This window comes from Carassius carassius, chromosome 45 (genome assembly GCF_963082965.1).
Source record: "Carassius carassius chromosome 45, fCarCar2.1, whole genome shotgun sequence".
In the NCBI taxonomy this organism is placed as follows: domain Eukaryota; kingdom Metazoa; phylum Chordata; class Actinopteri; order Cypriniformes; family Cyprinidae; genus Carassius; species Carassius carassius.
Genome location: NC_081799.1, coordinates 18,365,140 through 18,386,100, shown reverse-complemented (window position 1 = coordinate 18,386,100; position 20,961 = coordinate 18,365,140). Strand labels below are relative to the sequence as shown.

The window sequence follows — 20,961 nt, the reverse complement described above, 5'->3', positions numbered from 1 at the left end:
CATCTGTACAGCAGCAAAACACAGCCTTGAAGAGAGATTTAATTTGTTTAACATAATACAATGAGACAGTTCATTTGTATCAAGAGACCCTTTAATCCTTCAGGCTTTAAAATATTTGCCTGCCAAAATGCATCTATTTGTGTGCTCACATTTGAAAAGAAGCAACATGAAGTATTGCAAAACACAAATTTCAGTTTGATTTATATGCTGGGGTCTAAAAAAGTCTGCAAATTGCAATTGCATTTGCAATTCATATGCCATAAGTTCAATCGAGGCATTTCAATTAGATTTTCATGTAAAAATATTGGCAGTTCATTGCCATTCTTCTTTTCCTTATGTTTTGGCTTAGTGCATGTAAACAGCGCCTCCTAGTGGTTTCATAAATCATTGCCCTGTATAATTTAGGTAAATATTCTATTAATTCTATTACTATGGTCTAATGTGGCAATGGAAGGGAATTGATATGGATATGAATCAAACCCTTACAAATTCTTCGTGAATAATAAACATTTTATGATTTAATTACTCTACAAATGGACCATAGCATGAGAAGAGAGAATACAAATCTATCATGCACTGCCGCAGATGTTCCTCTAGATGGCGCAATTGTAGCATCGCTAAACGGAAACTTACGGTCTAGTCGCCTCTGTGGCGTATGTGCCAATCTAAACCATTAAACTACTAATTTATTGTTTACACTGTACTTTCAGGGAAAATAGAAGAAGCTACAATTTCCTTTTTACTTTAAATCTCTGAATGAGGATCTGTTTTTTGTATCCTAAATTCCTAAATGGAAAATGTAACCAAACAGATTTAATTTGTTGTCCTTAACCGGGGGCGTCGGACTGGGGGTAAAACCAGTACTGATTACCAGGACCCCAAAGGAAGTGAGGGCCCTTGAAAAGTCTGGAATATACAGCCGTGGCCAAAAGTTTTGAGAATTACATAAATATTGGAAATTGGAAAAGTTGCTGCTTAAGTTTTTATAATAGCAATTTGCATATACTCCAGAATGTTATGAAGAGTGATCAGATGAATTGCATAGTCCTTCTTTGCCATGAAAATTAACTTAATCCCAAAAAAACCTTTCCACTGCATTTCATTGCTGTCATTAAAGGACCTGCTGAGATCATTTCAGTAATCATCTTGTTAACTCAGGTGAGAATGTTGACGAGCACAAGGCTGGAGATCATTATGTCAGGCTGATTGGGTTAGAATGGCAGACTCGACATGTTAAAAGGAGGGTGATGCTTGAAATCATTGTTCTTCCATTGTTAACCATGGTGACCTGCAAAGAAACGCGTGCAGCCATCATTGCGTTGCATAAAAACGGCTTAACAGGCAAGGATATTGTGGCTACTAAGATTGCACCTAAATCAACAATTTATAGGATCATCAAGAACTTCAAGGAAAGAGGTTCAATTCTTGTAAAGAAGGCTTCAGGGCGTCCAAGAAAGTCCAGCAAGCGTCAGGATCGTCTCCTAAAGAGGATTCAGCTGCGGGATCGGAGTGCCACCAGTGCAGAGCTTGCTCAGGAATGGCAGCAGGCAGGTGTGAGCCCATCTGCACGCACAGTGAGGCCAAGACTTTCGGAAGATGGCCTGGTGTCAAGAAGGGCAGCAAAGAAGCCACTTCTCTCTAAAAAAACATCAGGGACAGATTGATCTTCTGCAGAAAGTATAGTGAATGGACTGCTGAGGACTGGGGCAAAGTCATATTCTCAGATGAAGACCCTTTCAGATTGTTTGGGGCATATGGAAAAAGGCTTGTCCGGAGAAGAAAAGGTGAGCGCTACCATCAGTCCTGTGTCATGCCAACAGTAAAGCATCCTGACACTATTCATGTGTGGGGTTGCTCCTCATCCAAGGGAGTGGGCTCACTCACAATTCTGCCCAAAAACACAGCCATGAATAAAGAATGGTACCAAAACACCCTCCAACAGCAACTTATTCCAACAATCCAAGAACAGTTTGGTGAAGAACAATGCATTTTCCAACCCACTAATTCTGACAAACTCCAAGAAGTGATTATGAAAGAATGGGTTGCTATCAGTCAGGATTTGGCCCAGAAGTTGATTGAGAGCATGCCCAGTCGAATTGCAGAGGTCCTGAAAAAGAAGGGCCAACACTGCAAATACTGACTCTTTGCATAAATGTCATGTAATTGTCGATAAAAGCCTTTGAAACATATGAAGTGCTTGTAATTATATTTCAGTACATCACAGAAACAACTGAAACAAAGATCTAAAAGCAGTTTAGCAAAACTTTTTGAAAACTAATATTTATAAAAATTCTCAAAACTTTTGGCCACGACTGTATATTTTAAAGGGGGTTTGTGTAGCGCCCCTGTCCTTAACTGAATGTTTCTCTGAATTTTTAACTTCTTCTTATAATTATGCAGCTACTCGCCATGCATCGTTCTCATCTCCATCAAAGCCAGTGTTCAAAAATAATCCATGTTTTAAGCATTTAATCTTTGGACAGCTCTGCAGTTTATTGTGCCAGCTTGATCACTTTGTCTGTTCCACTAAGAGACACAGAGAACTTCTGATCACAGTCTTGCATAACCAAACTTGATTTTACATTTCTTCGAGACATCAAAGCTACTTTTTTTTTTTTGCCCTGGGAGACAGCTATCTCCGTCAGTCTGAGTTTGACGTTTTGCTGCTTTCTGATTCTCTCTCGCTCCTATTGTCGTGCATCACCTTCATCCCAGTGGTCTTTTCTGTGCCGTGCCCTTATATAGAACAGTTTTTTTCTGATGTTTTTTAATCGTGCTCCTGCTGTTTTCGACGCAAATGGCTCTCAAAACAGACCCTTTTATCCTCCTCTTCTTCTTTTTCTCGTTCGTACACAACGTTGCAGACTGTGCCATGCCAGTTTGCTAATATTGTTTGTGCCTGAAAAATATCATAAATTGATGCTATTACCATTGAAAGAAATCAGACTTACAATTTGTGAAAACTTCCTATAGACTTTGAAAGTGGGCTCTGAGCCATATCTAGGGACCGGTATATATTGCATGGACTTTGTTGATGTTCAAACAGCCAGAACATCCCTACAAACACCTAGCAATGCCCTAGTAACCTCCAAAACACCTTAGCAACTGCCTAACGATGGACAAAAGTATTATGAATACCTTAGCAACTGCCTAGAAATGTCCTAAAAATGAAAAAAAAACTTTAGCAACTACCTTGCAACATGCTTATACCATTCACTTCACAACACAGCATCTTCCTAGCAACATGCTAAACCCATCCAGAACACCTTAGAAACTGCCTACCAACATGCTTAAACCATTTCAACCACCTTAGCAACTGCCTACTGATCTACTAAAACACTCGGAACACCTTAACATCTGTCTAGTGTCTAGTGATGTGTTAAAACACCCAGAATACCTTAGCAATTGCATAGCAGTGTGCTAAAAATGTTAAGAATGCTGTAGCAATTTCCAAGTGATGTGCTTAATTCAGAACACCTCAGCAACTGCCTAGTGATGTGCTAAAGCACTCATGACACATTAAAAGCTGCCTAGCAGCATGTTTAAACTATTTAAAACTCCTAGCATCAGCATAGCCCCTTACGAAAGGAAAATATATTTACCAATATATTTCTTAAAATATATTGTGATATATTGTAATATATTATTTTCCCTTTTTATTTTCTAATATATTATATATTTGAATACATTTAATAATATATTGATGATACCTATATTACATAATATATTGCAAAATATACAAATGATTGCCGCTTTCAATATATTGCAATATATTGGAAAAAATAAATATATATAAGAATATATGCCTAACATATTACATGATATTTTCCAATATACTGCAATATATTTTTGTTTCATAAGGGGCAACATCAGAATAATTTTTACAACATGCTCAAACATTTTGATGTGTTTAAAGACCTAGAACATAAAGTGCTTAAACCATTTAGAGCACATTAGTAAATACCTAGTTAAAAAACTACTTGGCCAACTGCGTAGAGACGTGCTTTAACCACTGAGAACACCTTAGCAACTGGCAGCTTCCCACAGCTTAACATTGTGGCTTGCACCAATCACATTGTCTTTTTAGAAAAGACAAAAATCAAGTCATCATTTATTTCCATTTAAATAATTGTATAATAACTGGAATGCCATAACAAACAAAAGCGCAGTCTCAATGTCAGTTTCCAACCGCCATGAATAAAATCAAATCAAGTTTTTGTGCCCTCTCCCTTCATAACAGAAATTCTCTGTCTGGCTAATGAAAAATCATGCATTCTCTTCATTAGTGCTTTAGGGGGCTTGAAATCATACTTGGTCAAAAAACAGGAATAATTTCCTGGTTGTTCTCTGAAAAGTTCCTCTGTTTGTTTTGTACTGTGCTCAAGGCTGATTATACATGCATTTGTTTGCTTGTTGTGCCCTTGATTCATTGTTTGAAATGATCAAACTGTAAAAAGTTTCTCAATGCAGCATCCCCAAAGATGGCCACAGGGCTGATGGGAAATAATGCTTGGTGGGTAGATCTAACTTCATCTTGATTAGAGGCAATCAACAGTAACGTGGATGGTGGTTACTCATCTTAAAAAGACATTAGAGATGGGCTCAGTAAAGCCTTCAAAGCCTTCCGGGTGGCGATCACGATCAAACCATCTCATTGGTTTTTTGAAGAATAGAGGCTGGATCTGTAATTTGGGCTCTTTAATAATGGCTTCAGGATAGAAAACCTAATGATCAAAGAGACATTCAGATGCACTAATGGATCTAATGCTGCTAATGACGTCCTCTCTTTCCAATCGCAGGTCATGTGTCTTCAAGATTTCTTCGGAGAGGAGGACATCTTCATTGCATGTGGCCCGGAGAAGTTCCGTTTCCAGGATGACTTTATGTTGGATGAAAGCGGTAAAGAGCCTTTCAGTAGTTGCCTTGTTATTCATTTGAGTTGAAAACCACTATTTGTCATGATCTCATCAGCAGAAGGTCCATGAGGATGGCATCTTCCACCTACCCAGAAATGTTCTCTTAGTCCCGTCTTGAATGAATAACACCCTGTTACAAATTAGTTCATAAGAAGCTTATGAATGAGTCCATTAAAATTTCATTCCACAAATGTGGAATATAAAATAAAGGCTCATTCCCCCTTAACGCCTACACCAGCCACTTCTCTAATGGGTTTCTGTCTTTGCCACTCTATCCATACCTCCTCTCCTTGTCTCTCTCATCCATGTTGTTCTTGTTGCATTGTTGTTATCAGGAAATGAGACTCTACATGTATTTGTGTCTAGTTTCCTTTCATTAATGATGTGGATAGACGAAGGCTTATTCACCATTTAGCTCCTCCTGTTTGCTGATGTGAAGAGCCGGTGCCCCAGTTTCTGAAGTGTATTTTGAAGAATTTTTTAATAGAAGAGACTTTCTATCTATCTATCTATCTATCTATCTATCTATCTATCTATCTATCTATCTATCTATCTATCTATCTATCTATCTATCTATCTATCTATCTATCTATCATCTATTCACTTCACTTCACTTCACTTCACTTCACTTCACTTCACTTCACTTCACTTCACTTCTATTCTATTCTATTCACTTCAATTGGTACGACTTGCACAGTATTGCCAAAGCATTGATCATTGCATGAATAAAGAAAAAATAATGATTATATAATACATAAAAAAAAGATTTATAATTCAGTAAGTAGATAATTACATTGATAGAATTTTTAACAAATCAGAAATAAGGAAATAGTTAAGATATTGTCTTGAAAAAACTCTGTTAGAGTTTCGGTCTGTTAAATGTATGTATCTGTATGTCTGTCTGTGTGTCTGCCTATTGTCCATCCATCCATCTCTCTCTTTCAATTCAATTCAAGTGAGCTTTATTGGCATGACCTGCACAGTATTGCCAAAGGGTTGACTATTTCACGAGCAAAGAAACAAATGTAATACATAGACAAAACAAGAATAGATCTATAAATCATTAAGTAGATAATTACATGAATATATATATTTTTTAATAAACAAAAAATAAGAAAATAGTTAAGATCTCTCCCTCTCTCTCTCTCTCTCTCTCTCTCTCTCTCTCTCTCTCTCACTCTCTCTCTCTATCGGTCTGTCTGTCTATCTATCTGACAAATAAACTGATAATTATTTTAAGTTGTTACCAATGGCTGCACTGTACAGACCCAATTAAATGAATGTTGGAATATTTTATCACATTGAATTAGAGTGAGTGCAGTCAATCATGAGTAGAAGTTTAATTACACAGGCACTAGTAGAGGAACACGTGCCGCTCTAATGAGTTCTGATCAGAGCTGAGAGGAACATAAGAAGCATGCCGATGGCAAGACGGATGGAGCCAAAATGGCAGCCTTTGACGACAATGATTTCCCTGGAGGATGCATTTTTAATATGAGCAGAATGGTTGCCCATAACAGCACACTGGCTGTGATATGCCATGTAAATTTTCATTTGATACATAATACTCTTAAGTTCTGAAATCATTGTTGATGAAGATTATGTAAGACTGTTGTAAACAATTGCGAGAAGCATATTTTTAAAACTTGACTGTGTATTATAAAAGACATTGATTTGTTAGCACTGGAGAGTTAAGTGCTGGAACTTGCTCTCTACATGTAACTCCATGGAGATGGAGATGGAGATGGAGATGGAGAGTGGAGTGGCATCCTGCCCTTCAATAAATGCTGTCTTAATAGACTGTGGCACTTACTGTCATACCTGGTGTCATGGTCTTATTGCTCTCTCAATGCATTATTACACAGGGTTATTGAAGAAGAAGTAAAAATGTGATAGATAAACACGGAGCATGCAAGAATCTGAGCAACACTTATTCTGCAGAGATTCTAATTAAATTTCAGTCTCTGATCTATATTTAGGGTTAAGGTCTTTTCCTCACTTGTAGCGCTGCCATCTTTTTGATCACACTTGTAACAAGCAGACAAGCAGTTTTTAAAAGAGGATTCATTTAGTGCCTCAGTTTAAGGATTATCTTCTGGCAAAGTTTGAGTTTAAGAAGACTTTTAAAGAGGATTTGAGATGGCAGTCAAACTAGTCATTTGGTGGTCTTATATACAGTAGTAAAACTGTTGAAATAATGAAAATTAAGCAATCAGCTATTCATTTACTACTGATCTAAAATTCATTACTTGAGCACAATAGTTTTTTTGACATAACCATATTTAATCACCCATATTTAATGGAAGCACAATTTACTTATCCTCATGTCATTCCAAACCTTTCTTTCTTTCTTTCTTTCTTTCTTTCTTTCTTTCTTTCTTTCTTTCTTACTCAGGATAGTTCACCCAAAAATGACAAATTTGTTATTACTTCTTCTAATTATATTATTATTATTTACTTACAATTACTTATTGTTCCAAACCCATGACACTTTTTTATCTTTAAAACAAGTTAAGATACTTTAATGATTCCTGAAAGGTTTCTGTCCCTCCATTAAAAGTTCAGATAAAAGATCTTAAAAGATCCAAAAAGGTCATAAAGTCATCATACATCACAAATAAATCCATATAAATAAAACAGTTCATTCAAATCTTGTGAAGAGATTAGATCACTTTATATGATGAAAGATTTCATTTAGACTTTTATTCACTTAAAAACATATGCATGCAAGACACCACCCCCCAGCACTGTGGAAAATCAACAACTGGCAGACGATCTGAACGAGTTTTACTGCAGGTTTGAAAGAACACCCATCACCTGCCCTGAACGCCTCCCCACACAACTGTTCACACCATTCACAACTCCTGCAACCCATCCTGAACACCTCTCCAATCAACCGCTCTCACCATTCACAACTCCTGCATCCACCCTCTCCCCCACACCTGCAATTCAGATAAGCGAGGATGCGGTGCACCAGGTCTTCCGGAAGCAGAAAAGGAAAAAAGCTCCAGGCCCAGGTTTTGTTACACCAGCCTGTCTGAAATCCTGTGCTGACCAGCTGGCCCCCATCTTCACACAGATCTTCAACAGATCGCTGGAACTGTGCGAAGTCCCTTCATGCTTCAAACGCTCCACCATCATCCCCATCCCAAAGAAATCCAAAATTACAGGACTAAATGACTACAGGCCTGTGGCTCTAACGTCTGTAGTCATGAAGTCATTTGAAAAACTGGTGCTGACCCACCTGAAAGACATCACTGGACACTTGCTAGATCCTCTTCAGTTTGCCTACAGAGCAAACACGTCTGTGGACGATGCAGTAAACATCGGACTGCATTATGTTCTGCAACACCTAGACCAGGGATCAGCAACCTTTTCGGCATGACGTACCATTTTTTATTTTTATGGTTAACCACTGTGCCAAGTGTGCACAGCCCCCCCCCCACACCCCGATATAATTCTGTATTTAAACGGTACATACACAATTTTTTATTATACGATAAAAAAAAGTTTTTTTAACGTTTAATCAACGTTAATGCACTGCTTTAATTGATGAACGTGCACACACAGACACACACACAACACACACCACTCGCACACAGAGATCTGAGATCGTGCTGTGCAAAAAGTAGCATTCAGAAGCTCATAAACCTATGAGTGTTGTCACGCTACTTTTATTAATCGATACTGAATCGCTACATTATATTTCTCAACAACAAAGGGGCAAAATCGCTTCATTGTCTGCAGAGAGAGACAATTTACCCCCCCCCCCACTTTCTTTCTCTCAAAATGGCCATATTTCAGAAAATTTTTCATCACTGGATATAGCTTTAGGTCATTTAACATTTCTATGGTAAAACGTATTATTAAAAGTTGACTAATGTTAATTGATTTGCAGCTTCATCTTACCTCACTCTCTTTAACGTTAAACTGACGCTTCGCGCTCTGCTTCTGTGAACAGTAAACCCCGCCTACTTTGATCTGATTGGCCATCTCAGTGATTTTGACATTGACAAGTGCTGTTAGACCGAGGCTTTGATCTGAAGCACCTAGTATGTGCAGTGTTTGCACGTGCATCCATGCAAGTTAATTCTCACACTTTAATAGTATTTGTAGCTCCTAACAGGCTGTGTGACTATGAGAAGTTATTACATCAAACTGTACGTCATTATACAGTTTTCCTTATTGCTTGCGTGCCAGCGATTATCCCTCTGCGTGCCACTGTTGGCACGCGTGCCGTAGGTTGCCAACCCCTGACCTAGACAGACCGGGGACTTATGTGAGGATCCTGTTTGTGGACTTCAGCTCGGCCTTTAACACGTCATCCCAAACCTCCTCATGCCCAAACTAACTCAGCTCTCCGTGCCCACCTCCATCTGTCAGTGGATCAACAGCTTCCTGACAGACAGGCAGCAGCTAGTGAGGCTGGGAAAATACACATCCAGCACCCGTACAATCAGCACCAGAACTCCAGAGGGCTGTGTTCTCTCCCCACTGCTCTTCTCCCTGTACACTAACGATTGCACATCTAAGGACCCTTCTGTCAAGCTCCTGAAGTTTGCAGATGACACCACACTCATCGGCCTCATTCAGGACAGTGACGAGTCTGCTTACAGACAGGAGGTTAAAGAGCTGGCTGTCTGGTGCACTCTCAACAACCTGGAGCTTAACACGCTCAAAACAGTGGAGATGATTGTGGACTTAAGGAGAAACCCCCCTGCACTTCCCCCACTCACCATCATGAACAGCACTGTGACTGCAGTGGAGTCATTCAGGTTCCTGGGCACCACTATCTCTCAGGACCTGAAGTGGGACATTCACATTGACTCCATTGTGAAAAAGGCCCAGCAGAGGTTGTACTTCCTTCACCAGCTGAGGAAGTTTAACCTGCCACAGGAGCTGCTGAAACAGTTCTACTCCACCATCATCGAATCCATCCTCTGAACTTCAGTAACTGTCTGGTTCAGCTCAGCTTCTAAATCGGACCTTAGAAGGCTACAGAGGGTAGTCCGGACTGCTGAGCAAATCATCGGTACAACCCTCCCTTCTATTCAAGAACTGTACTTATCCAGAGTGAGCAAAAGGGCTGGCAAAATCACTCTGGACCCCTCACATCCAGCACACTCCCTCTTTGAACTGTTGCCATCTGGTCGACGCTACAGAGCACTGAGCACCAAAACGACCAGACACAGGAACAGTTTCTTCCCTTAAGGCAATCCATCTTATGAACAGCTGATAATAACTGTGGAACACACCACAATATTTATATTTATATACACTACACTTCTTTATCTAACATACATTCTTAGCGCACACTTATATTTTTTGCACATAATATACATGTACATACATAAATGCTCATTGTAATATACCTGCCATACATTGTCAATTTGTATATTGTCATTCCTTACCCACCTATTTGTATTTTTTTGTATTTTTTATTCCTATTGTGTTTTTTGTTCTGTCGCTGTTATGTTGCACTGCGGAGCTTCTGTCACGAAAACAAATTCCTTGTATGTGTGAACATACCTGGCAATAAAGCTCATTCTGATTCAGATTCTGATTCTGATGCATAGCGAGCATCTCATATGGTAAACATGGAAGCTCATGTGACATGATAGAACAAGCCTCCATGTTTATTGTGCTATGTGCTATGAGTGTCGATGATTGTTTAGATGCAATTTACCAAATTCAATTTTTTTTTTTAAATGCATTAATTTTTCATTTGCCAAATAAAAAAAAATTTCATTTGTGCCTCAGACTTTTGGACCTCACTAACTGTCTGATGTGATTTTGTGACAGAGTGCCAAGTAGTGAAATCAACATCTTCTGGAAAGATGGGGTCTTTAAACAGAAGCTCTCCCAGAAGTCTCACCCTTTCCAGACGCAGCAAGTCTCCTTCTGGATCAGGTAACATTAACATGTGCATGTATGTGTGTGTTTATGCAACAGGAAATGCTTCTCTGAGTAGTTTGCTCACTGTTGATTGAACGTTTGTTAAAAAACATGGTAATTAACTTCTGGCATCAGATAATAAACAAACTAATAGAAAGTCATGCATGTGTGACAGTTCTCTGAGCAATAAAAAGCACCCCTCGGTGGCTGTGCACCCCTGGAGCGGAGTGTGTTCACTGGCTTCTAGGTGCAGTTGTGTTCAGATATAGCTGTCTGATTCACAAGGGTGCATCCCGATGGAGAGGAGTCAAAGACGAGAGATACAAGATACTAAGGCATGGGGGAGGGAGGTAGATGGGGTGATGAGAGAGGGAGAGAGAGAGAGAGAGAGAGAGAGGGAGAGGGAGAGATGGGGGGGGGGGGTAGTGTGACTCAGTCTTGCAGATCCACATCAACTGTTTTGCAATGAATACTGTTGTGTGTGATCTGAATTATAAACACTATGCGGTCTGCTTTTGTGTCAGTGTGTATTGCTTTGATATATGCCATTATGACCATACTAATATTCCATACATGGCACTCCAAATGCAAAAACGGCATAACCGTTATGGTAGTGTATGCATTAAATCCAGAGTCTATATTGTAGTATAAACCAGATTGTGCATCAACTACTTGCTTGTTTTTTTATTGTTGTTTTATTATTTATTCAAGCTGAGACCGACTTCTTATAAATAAAAAGTAAAAAAAACATGTAGCACTTCCTTGACGTTTTTATCCCTGTGTACTATGCCCTAGTTTATCCACAAAGCCCGCATTTGCATCTTCACCTCTATAAGATGTGTGACAGAGTCTTCTAGAAGCTGCTGGTTTATATTTTTTTCCTCCAGCCAAGTCGTCTGTTATATGATTGGTTTAAATCGTACCATTTGAATCTCTGTGAGTAGAGGTTAGGCTGAGAGTTCTATCTGGTTGTCATGGAGACGCCGGCTAAGGGAACTGTGCCTTAGAGACAATAGAGTTGCCCATATATGGGCGTCTCTTCCTGTTTGGCAAGCTTAGCAGAAGCAGGCTCGGAGAGTGCGGCTCATCACTTGTAGTCAAGCGGCTGCTTCTCAGCAGATGCTCGCAGACGTGGACCATAAAAGCGTGGAATCGGTTTTGCTTCGAGTGCTTGGTGTTCCAGTCATTCATTTTCACCATTCAGCTTGTTAATCTTGTAAGAAACCCCAGGGTGAGGGAGAATATGCCTGGTTGACTCATGTTTCTTTCCCTGCTCTGGTTTTAGGATACATTCACTGCAGTGTGCTAAGACTGATGATGGTTTTGAAATAAAGTTCCAAGAAATTTAAAAGTTACTGTCATTATACTTTCTATGTTGATCTTACAGTTTCCAGGGTTTTCAGTCAAGGGTCCATTAGTGTCTTGGGAAGGATAGGCTGCATAAAACAGGCTTTTCTTGAATTTGAATGTTACTTACAACTGTTGTCTATTTAAGTATTATAATATAGTGTACCAGTTTTAGTAAATTTTCTAAACCTTATAAAGTTTATTCTATCCCATTTGATATGGAAATGCCTCTAAATTATCAATATGAATGAATAACAAAAATAGCTGAAAATCATTAATCATATTTTTTTTTTTTTAAATGTGACCCTGGACCACAAAACCAGTCTTAAGTCGCTTGGATATATTTTAAGCAATAGCCAAAAAAAAAAAAAACATTTGTATGGGTCAGAATTATAGATTTTTCTTTTATGCCAAAAATCATTAGGATATTGAGTAATGAGCATGTTCCATGAAGATATTTTGTAAATTTCCTACCATAAATATATCAAAACTTAATTTTTTATTAGTATTATGCATTGCTAAGAGTTTCATTTGGACAATTTTAAAGATGATTTTCTCAGTATTTAGATTTTTTTTGCACCCTCAGATTACAGATTTTCAAAAAGTTGTATCTAGATCAAATATTGTCCGGTCCTAACAAAAGCTTATTTATTCAGCTTTCAGGTGATGTATAAATCTCAATTTCTAAAAATTTACACTTAAAGGAATAGTTGACCCAAAAATCTAAATTATGTCATTAATAACTCACCCTCATGTCGTTCCAAACCCGTAAGACCTCCGTTTATCTTCGGAACACAGTTTAAGATATTTTAGATTTAGTCCGAGAGCTCTCAGTCCCTCCATTGAAACTGTGTGCACGGTATACTGTCCATGTCCAGAAAGGGAAGAAAAACATCATCAAAGTAGTCCATGTGACATCAGAGGGTCAGTTAGAATTTATTTGAAGCATCGAAAATAAATTTTAGTCCAAAAATAGCAAAAACTATGACTTTATTCAGCATTGTCTTCTCTTCCGTGTCTGTTGTGAGAGAGTTTAAAACAAAGCAGTTTGTGATATCCGGTTCACGAACGAATCATTCGACGTAAACAGATCTTTTTGAACCAGTTCACCAAATCGAACTGAATCGTTTGAAACGGTTTGAGTCTCCAATGCGCATTAATCCACAAATGACTTAGGCTGTTGTAATAATAAAACCTTCATATTCATCCGGAAGAAGGAGGCGGGAACCGGCGGACAATCAAACAAAGACTTTAATAACAAAATAAACACAAAACAGTGCATCAGCCCCTCACGGACGACTGATGCGCACAAATAAAACCCAAAACATAAAATAAAGCCCAGTTTTATATCCTTCCATCTCCTCAGTGGGACTCGAGACCAGTGGGTCGCAGGTGTCGCTCATTTCCCAATCACTCCCCCGGCCTCACTCGTTCCCACATCCCTCAGCCCCGCCCCACTCGTCACAGCTGTTAACTTTTTTAATGTGGCTGACACTCCCTCTGAGTTCAAACAAACCAACATCCCGGAGTAATGCATGCACTCAAACAGTACACTGACTGAACTGCTGTGAAGAGAGAACTGAAGATGAACACCGAGCCGATCCAGATAACGAACAAAAGACTGACTCGTTCTCGAGTCAAGAACCGTTTCTGTCAGACGCATCCGATTCTAGAACCCAGGAGCTGATGATACTGCGCATGTGTGATTCAGCGTGAAGCAAACCGACACACAGAGCGTCTGAACCGAACTGATTCTTTTGGTGATTGATTCTGAACTGATTCTGTGCTAGTGTTATGAGCGCGGGTAAACCGAAGGCCTGAATCAAGGGCAATCATCGCCAATGACGCCATTACGTCGAGCGCTAAAGAACCGGTGTACTGTTTTCTTCAACAGGTTTATTGAATTGAACTGTCCGAAAGAACTACTGGTGATCCGAAAACCTATGCAACCGGTTCTTGACTTGTGAAAGAGTCAATATTTCGTTCATTATCTGACTCGGCTCGGTGGTCATCTTTAGTTCTCTCTTCACAGCAGTTCAGTCAGTGTACTGTTTGAGTGCATGCATTACTCCGGGATATTGGTTTGTTTGAACTCAGAGGGAGTGTCAGCCACATTAAAAAGTTAACAGTTTAAGTCATTTGTGGATTAATGCGTATTGGAGACGCGAACCATTTTAAACGATTCAGTTTGAGTAGGTGAACTGGTTCAAAAAGATCCTTTTACATCGAATGATTCGTGCGTGAACCGGATATCACAAACTGATTTGTTTTGAACTGTCTTACAACAGACACGGAAGAGAAGACAATGCTGAATAAAGTCGTCGTTTTTGCTATTTTTGGACCAAAATGTATTTTCGATGCTTCAAAAAATTCTAACCGACCCTCTGGTTTCACATGGACTACTTTGATGATGTTTTTCTTACCTTTCTGGACATGGACAGTAGACCGTACACACAGCTTCAATGGAGGGACTGAGAGCTCTCGGACTAAATCTAAAATATCTTAAACTGTGTTCCAAAGATAAACGGAGGTCTCACGGGTTTGGAACGACATGAGGGTGAGTTATTAATGACATAATTTTTTTTTTTTTTGGTGAACTATTCCTTTAAGGTCCAGAGTCACAAATGATGCTTTGATAATCATTAAACTTGAGTAACACATATGATGCATAATATCATGTTCAATCATCATTGTTTTGCATTGCATTATATGTTTTGGCCCCACAATAAAAATTACACAGTGCTTTAATTATGAAGTTAAGCTTTTAAATAAAATGATTAAAAATCATTTTATAAAGACATATTATTATGAGATAATAATTTATTTATATGCCAATTATATGCATATAGATAGTCTGCTATACAGTTATAAAGAACTCTTTCTTACTTTTTGGCTAGATAAATATTGGCAACTGCACCAAATTGCACATTTATAATTTTACTATAAAATTGGGGTGTTTTTCCCTTTTAAAGCTCCTCTGTCTATAATCTTTTCTATTAGAAAAAATGGTGTATTGATTAAAAAATCAGACTATTACTTTATATGTCAGGCTTCAGGATTCAAAAGTTATATAACCCCACAAAATTTAAATTCAGACATTTACACTTCTGCCATTCCAAACCTGTACAAATTTCCTTCTTCTATGGAACACAAAAGAAGTATTTCAAAGCATGTTGAGAAATTTCTTTTTTTTCAAAAGTCTGTGGGCTCCAGTGTTGTTTTGTTCACTCTGTTGAACAAAAACAGTACTTCAACATAACTTATTTTCTGTTCCAAAGAAGAAAGAACGTCATACATGTTTGGAATGACATGAAGGTGAGAAAATTCTGATAGAAAAAAATAATTTTTAGGTATCTCTCTCTGTAATGATCTGTCATGTTTTTTATATAATTACTATATTTTTATAATTAATAATATATATATTTTTTCAAATAGAAATGCCAGTTAATGTTTTTAATGGAAATTATTATTAAGTTTGTGGATCTGTAAAGGTTAAAATCCCCTGCTTTACTAAACAGTTATTTAATTTATTCTCCATCTCAACCTAAAGCATACAAAAACAAACCTTACATCGTCTTTATTTCTCGCTATAAGTCCCACACTGGTGTGGGCAGGTGTATACATAATGGAGGTGTCCTATACTTTCTCAGCAAGACACAACCAGTGGACAGATATGATTGTAATTGCAATTTTGTAGCTGTTATTTTGTTTTAGTTGTTGCTACTTCTGGGTTACAGTCAACGCCATTTTATTTACATCTACCGGAAAAGCCATTGGTCAATTTATATATATACCATTGAAAAGATCAAACAGACTAGCTGATAAACCTACATCTGCTTTGTAATCTGTCAGATAGTGTATATCAAGTGTGCGATATTTCTTTGGATGAATCAGATTAGTGATTTCCAGAAAGGTCTAGCTGCGCTTACTTTAGAGAGCCGATTGATGAAGCCGCTTTCTGTATGAGAGCTGTTTATATAATACACCCTTTCAAGCTAAGTATAGCACATTGATTTCTGGTCGAGAGTGGCCTGCACACCTTTCAACACACATGAATGAACTTTACCTGATGAATTTCTGCACAAATGGCACTGTTGTACTGTTTGTGTACTGTTACTAGAAGCCTTTTGTTTTTTAACATGACGAAAAAGCGAAGCCCATGTCATCCTACGGATTATTCACAGTTTGAGCGGCGCGAATAAGTGTAGAGCTTGACAACAGATTTAGAGGTGCTTTAACAAAGGAGACACAGCGAGACAGACATAAACAGCCTCTCTCTGTCATATTTATCAACAGCTGTGTGGGCCGACAGAGATGGTGCTCATCTGTGCCGTTGACATTACAGACTGCGTCTCGTTCTCTGCCTGTCCTATTTACTGAAAGCGTCCTTCCAGTGGATTTCTGATTTATAATCTTAGGTCGTTCGCCTCACAAATTTCTGTTAAGCTTTCTTTTGAATTTGCACGGATGAGCTTGGCCTCGTAGACGACTGAATATTTGTCTGAGAAGTTTATCCAGAGAGTAATCTTTAATTGGAGCACCAGAGAGTAATCTCTTATCAGCTCCAAACACCGCTGGCTGACTGTCCTCAGGAAATGCAGAGATGCTCCTGTCACTCAAATCCAGAGACCTTGTTATTATTCTCACTGTGTAATTCCAGCCAGTTGCACAGCTCGTTACTGACAAATCCACAAACAGCTCATTAACACATTAGCATGTGCCCTACAGCAGGAAAACTGGCTTTTTGTTAATGCCTGTTCCTGGTCTTATTGTGTATGACTCATCTGTGCACATTATTCCCCCCAAAAAAGATCATTTTTATATTTTATATCAGCTTGTTTCACCCATTTAGTTTTGTTGTAAGATATGAGAAAGTGTTTGCAATATTGACGCTGATACTGAATTGTCTCGAGCTGAATAACAACACTACTGTCTTCTGTAGAGCTGCGTGTAGTTGAATATGAACTTGTTACTGAACTGAACTGAACAGAAAACTGATCTGACTTGAGCTGAATAATGACACTGCTGTCTTGTTAGAGCTATTTAGATCTGCCTCATATATGATGAAGTTTGCAGCATTGATTCTGTTATTTTTCTGTGTATTTCTGGGAAGCTGATTTGAAACAGTCTGTACTGTATAAAGTGCTATGCAAATAAATGTGACCTGACTTATTTCATAAGCTTTTATTTAGCTAAATAAAAAAAAAAAATACAAAAAAAAAGAACCTATGTACTGTGTACGTAATGGGTTTACGAACTATAGTGTATAGATTTTTCCTAGGTGTTTTATGGTTAAAGGAAATGTGCGTAAACTTTAAGTTATAGTTCACCCAAAAATGAAAATTCTGTCTTTAGTTACTCACCCTCATGTCGTTCCAAACCCGTGAGACCTTCGTTCAGCTTTGGAACACAAATTAAGATGTTTTCGATAAAATGGTTGTCCAACCGTAATGTTACGAGCAGGGAAGACTGACACAGAAGAGAAGAAAAAGTTGTTTTCTTTGCATACACACAGTATTCTCATAGCTTCATAAAATAAAGGTTGAACCATTGATGTCACATGGACTATTAAGACGATGTCCTTTTGGGGCCTTGAACGTGTCAGTTGTGTTTAACAACTGTTCTATACTTTTGGCATTTTTTTAATCCAAAGTGACTTGTATTGCATTCTGCATTTCATGCATTTTATCAGTTAATGCATTCCCTGGGATCTTGGTGTTACTACCATGCACTACTACAGGAAGATTTCCTGGCTACTGTTGTCAGTAATGATAGTTTTTAGTCACAGTAGTTATTACTCAAACTAAATGCTGCTTAATGTCAATGTTAACAATTTTATGGGGTTACAACACCCACATTTCCAATACTGTCAATTCCTACTGGATAAAATAAAGTCCCCCGTCACATTTTTTTTTTCCCTCAGTGAATATTGTATTATTTAAAAATATTTCTTTATGAAATGTGAAAGGTGTTTAGACCTAATATGCAAGACGAGAATGCATGGTCTATATGCACAATTTATCAGCGGCATTCTAAACAACCTTTTGAACAATGGGATATTTCATGGATGTTAAAGGTTCTTTATGGATCAATTCCAATAAAGAACCTTTACTTTTAAGAGTATATAATGTGAACTCGGATTTCACGAAAAGCATGTAAATTGTAGATTGGAGCCCACAATGGGAATGCTATTTAAAAAAAAAAATCTAAACAGTTTAGATGTGTAATATTGGCCGTAACATAAAAATAATTTTCAGCTACTGTACCTGTGTGTATTACTCTTTGCAATAAAAACAATATGAAAAGTCGTGTTTATTTGTCAGTGATGGAATTTTTCATAGCTCTTATCGCACAGAGACGGGTAAAATTCTTGTTCCTGGTCCACTCTGTCTGGCTTCTCTCTGAAACCCTGTCGTGCATATCACGCAGATGCACCGTAAATAGAAATTCCATTAAAAATGATATCCACTTGTGAGACTGATGTGCTTGCTTGAATGTACTCAGAGCAGGATGCTCTGTTCCCAGAATGGAGCTCTAAGCACCCCAGAGGACAGGCACAATCACTATTTGGATGCTTCATATATTTTAATAATGCAGAAGTATATTTATATATAGTGTATTACGTAATTTGTGTGTAAACATATGAAGTCTCAGTCTTTATGCCATGCCCTGTATATACTTTAGAATATAATGTCCTGTAATTTCAGCTTTATTTTATTTTTTTATATGTCTCTACTATCATTTCTCATTATTTGAACATTTTATAATTGATATATTGACTTAGGGATAATTCACACAAAATTGAAGATTTACTTCATTTACTTCATTAACACTCCTCTCAGCCCATGGAAGATTATAGATGGGTTTGTTTCTTCACCACAACAGAGGTGTTGCATTATATATAAAAATGTAGCATTATATAGCTCATAAGTGGATCCTCTGCAGTGAATGGGTGCCGTCACAGTGAGAGTCCAAACTGCTGATAAAAACATCACAATAATCCACAAGTAATCCACATAACTCCAGTCCATCAATTAAATTTTTGTTATGTGAACATCTGCTTATCTGTGGGAAACAAATCCATCAAGGCAATTTTATTTTAAACCATTTCTTCTTGCCAAAATATGAGTCCATAATCCATGATAATGCTTCATCCAGTGAAAGAGTTCATCCATCCTCTCACATCAAAATTCACCAACATATTTGTTTGGAACTGTTTAGACTAAATTTGCTTGTAAATGGTGCTTGATCTGTGCCTATTTCACTCCTGAAGAGGAGATGACTTTTTAACTGGAGAAAGCGATATTATGGATAGAGGACTCATTTGAAGTAAAAAATGTCTTGATGGATTTGTTTATTGCAAACATGCAGCTTTCTGCTTTGCAATGTGATAATTGATGGCATTGCGAAAGAAACTCATCCTGAGGGTGAGCAAATTGTCAGCAACTTTTTTTGAGTGAACTATTCCTTTAAAAAGCCATTTTTTTGGTAATTTATATTCATTGAATTTCTCTTCTTTGGATTTTCTTTAAGGGACGTTTTTTATGCAAATATTGATAAATGTAATGAATTTAATTTATAAAAACTATGATCGATTAACAGCCCTAAATGTGACGGATCATCATTCATATTCACACAGATTTCTGCTCAGCTTTAGTGGGAGTGTTAGATCAGGACACGGGTATATCAGGGGAGGACACTGTGCCTCTTCCACAGTCCCTTTTGAATCATATCCTCATTTTAAATTAAGGAATAAGGTTCAGATGCAAACAGTGGACCAAACTGCACCTGGTGCGAAAAAGAGAGAAGTAAACAGCAGAGATAGAGAGAGGAGGAGAGATGAGAGAGGTCACATCACTGGATCCATCCTCCCACAGCTGAGCATGTTACACAAGAGCAAACTCAGAGTCATTTCTCTCTTTTTAGTGTCTGAATTTATGTTTGTGTTATAAACCATCCTGAGTTCATATCCCATAAATAAAATATGGCCATTCTCCCAGCAGTCTCCTGCAGTGCTGTAAACATACTCTATAGCTGCAGTCGTTTATGTTTGTGTATTTGTGAAGGAAATGGGGAATAGATTAAACCTAAGGTTAGGTTCAACTAGGCCAGCAGCAGTGAAAACAGATTTATGTTTGAGCTGTCAAACCTTCTTATGCTTGTCACAAAATCATCTGTTATTATTCAATCTGAGATTAATATGAGGAATATTAAAACTTATACTTGGTTCCAAACAGGGTCAAAATTTAAAACAAAAATGCCCCCCAAATTCAAGATAAGGGGGCAAAAAATGCCCCTGCAGAATTAAGCTAGATCTGTATTGACTGTCACAATTTGTCAAATGGGAAATGAATGGAAAGTGTCGATTACAGAATAAAGTTTACAGTAGATTTGCTCAGGAGTTCTTATGAAAGTGCTTAACTTAATTAGACTGAAGTCTTGGACTGCTTCATTGATCTTTTTCTTGCTTTGAAAAACGGTTTTGTTTTTCATGCTATTGAAATAACTAATGTGAAGTCTTCAATTTCCAATTTGTTAAAAGCAATAAACAAATTCATGATCGGTTGTTTTGTTAATGGAATATAAAATGTTTTTCCCCTGCCAAAAAAAAAAACATTTAATCATAATATTGCTGTGTCACCCTCTCATGGGGCCCTTTTTTTGTAATTTATAGGCTTTTTAAATTATGTAGTTTTTGTATAAATGTACTGTACATGAGCAGTATTAAACTGTGTGAAAAACCATCAATGCCATGTCAGATGCATCTTATGTTCCACCTTTGAAATGTAAAGATTGCTTTTGT

The 20,961-nt window shown here is 37.8% G+C and overlaps 1 protein-coding gene across 3 annotated transcripts in view; it reads left to right on the top strand.

The window, feature by feature from the left end:
* The window catches only part of LOC132126908 (serine/threonine-protein kinase DCLK1-like), a 49,033-nt gene that overhangs the window by 12,107 nt on the left and 15,965 nt on the right, over positions 1-20,961 (top strand). For all 3 annotated transcript variants that reach the window (XM_059538505.1, XM_059538506.1, XM_059538508.1), the window contains 2 exons: positions 4,800-4,899; positions 10,719-10,826. In XM_059538505.1, the coding sequence (XP_059394488.1) occupies positions 4,800-4,899; positions 10,719-10,826 (208 nt within the window). The remainder of the gene's footprint in view (positions 1-4,799; positions 4,900-10,718; positions 10,827-20,961) is intronic.